Source organism: Salvelinus fontinalis, chromosome 10 (assembly GCF_029448725.1).
Source record: "Salvelinus fontinalis isolate EN_2023a chromosome 10, ASM2944872v1, whole genome shotgun sequence".
Classification (NCBI taxonomy): domain Eukaryota; kingdom Metazoa; phylum Chordata; class Actinopteri; order Salmoniformes; family Salmonidae; genus Salvelinus; species Salvelinus fontinalis.
The window spans coordinates 31,167,359-31,172,919 of record NC_074674.1 but is presented as its reverse complement, the minus strand read 5'-3'; the positions used below and the strand labels follow the sequence as shown (position 1 = coordinate 31,172,919).

At 41.7% G+C, this 5,561-nt stretch overlaps 1 protein-coding gene across 1 annotated transcript; it reads right to left on the bottom strand.

Annotated features, from left to right (window-relative positions):
* Window positions 1–291: 291 nt before the first annotated feature.
* On the bottom strand, window positions 292–4,743 carry LOC129864006 (claudin-7-B-like). Its single transcript, XM_055936528.1, has 4 exons — window positions 4,191–4,743; window positions 1,551–1,715; window positions 1,374–1,458; window positions 292–1,198 (listed from the first exon to the last, which is right to left on the bottom strand). Exons 1-4 carry the CDS (start codon window positions 4,411–4,413, stop codon window positions 1,039–1,041), a joined length of 633 nt encoding a protein of 210 aa, XP_055792503.1. The 5' UTR covers window positions 4,414–4,743; the 3' UTR covers window positions 292–1,038.
* Window positions 4,744–5,561: the final 818 nt, after the last annotated feature.

Genomic DNA, 5,561 nt, shown 5'->3' with positions numbered 1-5,561 from the left:
TGACAGGTCTTCAACTCCTGGTTAGGTATTTTTAGTATCAGCTAACCACATTCTAGGCATGTTCTCTGCCCAGGCAAAACACCTGGATAGCAATCTTTTGGTTGATGCATGCCACGTCTGGGCAGTGGAACGCAACACCTATGTTATTGGCGCGTTCAAAACAGCCGGGAACTCAGAACTGACTTCAGTGCATTCAAGACTACTGCAATTTATGTATAAACAAGACTTCTTACAACATCTCTGCATATCTGGCATGGAATCCCACAACATACACAGTAAACCAGAACCCACAACTTGTCACCATTTTATTTTATTTATTTACAGAGGACAATCTCAAAAAGTTAAATATTAAAAGTGGCAGTATTACAAAACTACTCTTGGGAAAAGGAGACTATATTTTATCCTTTTGAAGCATACATACTGTAGGTTACTAGCCAATTCAAAAAAAAAAGAAAAAAAAAGTACAACTTAACCACTGATAATGGCATTAAGTGAATCACAGCAAATAGTCTGGCAATCTTAGTTGTGGGGGAACAGTCTCGAGCCTTCAGAAATTACAAAAGGCTTGACAGATTCATGTGTGTTGTATAATTCAAAATTCTGTATCTAGCATAATCATTATAAATCTAGATATAGGCTTCCATTTCCTGATTGGCTCCTAAAACAGGTTGTGGGATGGTTGGCTGTTGTAATGCAAGACCAAAGCATGATGGCCCCATCATCATTACATAGTCATCTGGCCTGTCCATGTAGGCTACAGTAATAGACGTGGGAAAAGTGGAGGGATGTACAAAGGTCCAAGGCCAACACTCAACATCTGCTCTTCCTTACAAGTAAACATCATGAGCAGTCCTCTAGAACCATCTCTTAATTATATCCTTACTGATTTATTGTAACTGAGGGTATACCCTGGAAAAAATAACACGTAGTTAAATTTAAAAAAAGAAGCTATCTAAGTGGACTGACAGACCAAAATGTCATGTTGAGTTGGACTGATGCGCTGTAGATTCCTAAGTTTTCCTTCAGCCTCCATGAAACTCAAACGTACTCCTTGCTGCTGCTGGGGGGACGAGTGGAGGCGATGGGGTATTTGACCTTAGGTTTTCCCTTGGGGCAGGTTGCTGCGAGCATGGCACCGCCAATTATGTCCAGGAATGCTCCAGCCCAGGCAATGAAGATGGCTGATCCAAACTCATACCTAGAAGATGAGGGTTTGTGTTGGCAACAGTATCTGTACAATGACATGCATAACAGAAAAAAGGAAAGCAACTTCTAGCATTCAACAACGCCATCAAGACAGTGAATTAAATATTCCAGGTGATAAGAGGGGCACTAAAGGGAAGGTAGCCAAAGAGAGATTCAGTAGTACTTACTTGGAGTTGACGGGGGCGAATGGGTTGTAGAACTCCTTGATGATGTTGTTAGCATACCACGAGCAGGCGATAGTTGCACACAGAGCTATGGAGAGGAACGAAATGTTAGCGGTTAAACCATCAGAGCATACAGAGAATCAAGAGCCAATGACATCTGTCAATTTCAAGGTAACACACATCCAATCAGCAGGACGATGCCGCCGGTCATGGCGATGCGAGACTTCTTGTTTTTGTCATCTCCCCCACAGTTGGTGCACTTCATTCCCATGGTGGCCACACCCAGTCCAGCCACAGTCACAATGATGCCCACGATCATCAGGGCACGTGTTGCCTGGAGTGCAGCTGGAAAGTTGGGGAGGACAGGGTTAATACACCAGGATATCCCTTTAGGGTGGCAAACAATTTATGGGGCATTACATGGCCCTCCTTTTCTGTTTTTCTCCCCAACTGAGATAAGTTAGTTTGATAGGGGAAGTCGATGTGGATGGTTGAGTGAATAAATTACCATGTTAATTGACAAATGTTTGATTTATCCAACCAAATAATTTGAATTTGGCCACAAGTTTCAGTTATTGGAATAAAATGTTTTTAACGCAGTTAGGTGTGTTTAGCTCTCATAGCCAGGTTATTGAATACTGAGAGCAGTGTAGCCACAAACAATACATGCAAACACTGATATTCTCCGTCTTTGCCTCAACCACTCCCTCTCCCAATGCACCTCTAGTCAGGTGCAACAGAAACCGGCTTCAACCGGAAACCCCCATGAGGGTGAAGTGTGCGCCACCCCTCCCCCTCTGGCTCAGTTGGTAAGTCAGGAACCAGTCAGACCAGTCATGAGACACATGGGGAGTTGGGTTTCACTATGAGGGACTTCCTCTCTATTGGCTAGCTAGACCCTTCCACAGCAGGTAGATCTCGCTTTAGGTTACAAGTGACATTCACAAGTTCCCAAATCAAAATGGCTGTCTTGACAGCAAAGTTATTTAATATGGCCTCAACCCCCACAAACGAGTCAGAAAACATTTAGACAACATACCAACGTCTGAAACTATGCATTCCTGAAAAGCTCCAGTTCCACAGATCACAATTGGCATGAGAAAAACAGTACACCGCAATCCTCGCTTATCAGGAACGCATGAGGAACTTTAAGCAGTTGGCACAACCTAATGAATTTCTACAGTTCCTCATATCTCCACCTTCCTGCTATCAGTGCAATGAAATTGACATCAAGCTATTTATTTACTTGTTACATTGACCACTGGTTTGATTACAATGCGTTTATCAGACATGGCTTGTGTTCATGTTTGCAGATATGATAAAGCATACAAGCAAAAGGGTATAAGAGATAAAGCTATATCGTTTTATAGACTCCTTATCAAATGAGTTGATACACAAGTCAAACAGTGGTTTTACAGCCACTAAAACTACTATACAGTCAGGGAGCTCAAGCAGCTCAATGCCTGAGAGCATAGTCTTTACAGGTGTACTTTTGCCGAAGTGTGAAAATATGAATGGAATGGATGGCACTCACCCAGCAAGCCATACTTAACTCTATCTAGACACCGCAATGTGTCTGCTGATTAAGACCAGAGTTTTAGACACCATGCTTCTACAACTGCATTGCTTGCTCTTTGGGGTTTTAGGCTGGCTTTCTATAGAAGCACTTTGTGACAACGGCTGATATAAAAAGGGCTTTATAAAATACATTTGACAGAGTAGGATGTAGTGGACAGAAATCGCTACTTAAACTACTTGAGATACAGGATCAAGCAATTTAATCAGGGGGCAGTTGGCAGGGAGTGTAGTCAGAGGCTAACGTTTGGGCCATACCTACATTTATGCAATGTCATGATTTAGTGATCTGTTGGTTTAGGCTAATATTGTACTCTAATAACACCTTCAGACATTTATCTGAGATACCATTGAAACAGGGCAGAGGAAAGGCTGAAGGTGAGCAGCCTATATGGTCTAATCGCCTTCAAATGGTCCGGGAACCCGAGTAATCTTATAATTCTCTCCATAGTTAATACAACAGGTCATCTTCAGACCAATCTTTGTTTTTAGTGGGCTAGGAAGCTAAACATGAGAACATCGCTGCCAGTTCTATTCAGTAATAGGCTAGATTAGGAATGTATCTGTGCCTTTTGCTGACTGTGCACGCAGACAGTGTCACCTGTGAGTCCATTCATTGGCGTGTTGACTACACAGAGCAGAGATAAAGTCCTTATTTACCCCCTCACCAGCAACTCGTCCCCCCTCGATACTGCCTGCAGCTAGTTAATAAGGGTTTTTCCCAATAGGCGGATGAGGGCATGGCACGGTCACGGTACAGGACAATGGCTGTCTGGATAACCATTACCCTATTGGTAACTGCGCAACACAGCCATGTCCACGAACCAACGTGAATACAAAGCATTCCTCCAGTAGCCTGTGTTTGGTTATATCCCCTGATATCTTGAACCGATGGTGAGATATGCAATAGGAGTAGCCCCATATAATGGGCAAAGAAACATGTTGGATAGAATCCATTGGGGCTAAGTTAATGAATACCAAAAGGATAAAGCAACCAAAAACACACTAAGTATGAGTCGCAAATCGCACACAAGGTGTGGCAATTCCATAGAACATTATCAGGTTTCCAATAAGATTCGGCGCATGCGTCATCTATAGCAGGGGCGCGCGTTAATTCCCTCGCCTAGCAAATTCAAACAGCATGTTCTCAACATAACTATTAGTGCCATGAGTACAATGTCAAAAGTTTCATACTGGAAAATGAAACTCATTTTATATAGAAAACAAATTCATTAGCCTACTTACTGTCAAGTTGCAGAATTGAGTCGTAGACTTTGCATTGGATCTGGCCGGTGCTCTGAAATGCACAAGACATCCATAATCCCTGGTACATAGACACCGCTGTGATGATGTTGTCCCCGACATAGGCGGACATTTTCCACTGGGGAAGGATTGTGCCGACAATTAACCCGATCAGACCCAGTAGCGACAGGGCAAACCCCAAAATCTGGAGTCCTGAGTTGGCCATTTTACCTCCTTGAATCAAACTGAGTTTTAGGAATGTCACTGACCTTGAAATGTTTTTGTAGTAGAATAAAGGCAACAAATAGTTTGATTGGCACGAAGAGGAAATTACTGTCCACCTGTTTAAGAAAAGTAGCCCTTCACGCGTTCACACGATGAATGTCTTCAAAAAGAGCTCTCTTTTGTAAAATTGTTTTAGAAAGTAGCGGCTGCTTTCTGCAAACTATAAATGCAGCTTCACCTCTAAAATGCAAACGTTAGAATTTCTCAGCACCTGTTGCCAAGCCGCACCTTGATTATTATAATGAGTGTCGGTCGGGGACGAGCGTTTTTAAGGTCTCTTCCTCACAAGGGGCGGGAACGCGCACAGTTTCGAGTCATTCACCTTCGATAGACCTGAGGTATCATGATGTCACCGTTTCCGCCGCAGTATAATGGAACCAACCCGTTCAACTTCAATAATGTCCCGAAAGTGATGCTGTGACTAATCGTTCACAAATCATTTGGTGAAGTTTTCCCTAAATCAATGGCTGATCTCTTGTGCTCGGGCATAGGGACCTATCCCAGGTGTTCAGTTTATTTTTCTTTATTTTTCTAGGCGATAGATCAGCTATGACATTAGCAGATATAATTAAGTCTATCAAATAACATTACTTGCATCATGTATAATCAACTTTTTTATTTATATTTTTTATAATGTTTTATTATGCCACTACCCCGCTTTCCACATCTGCCTTCTTCACCTGCCCGGTCATGTGAAATACATAGATCAAGGCCTAACACATTTATTTAAATTGACTGATTTCCTTATATGAACTGTAACTCAATAAAATATTTTAAATTGTTGTATGTTACGTTTATATTTTTGTTCAGTATATATATTTCATTTTTATGTTTTCCACCAAGTCCTCTGACCAGGGGAAAGGAGGGTAGGGGCAGAATAAAAATATATATATTCAAAAAATGGATTAGAAAGAGATCGGCTATTGATTTAGGGAGAAAATATACAAACAAGTGTACAGTAATCCCTCGTTTATCGCGGGGGTTACGTTCCGAAAATGACCCGCGATAAGTGAAATCCGCGAAATAGAAAACTTTTTTTTTTTTTACAATTAGCAACTATTACATGTATACAAATACAGTGACTCACGT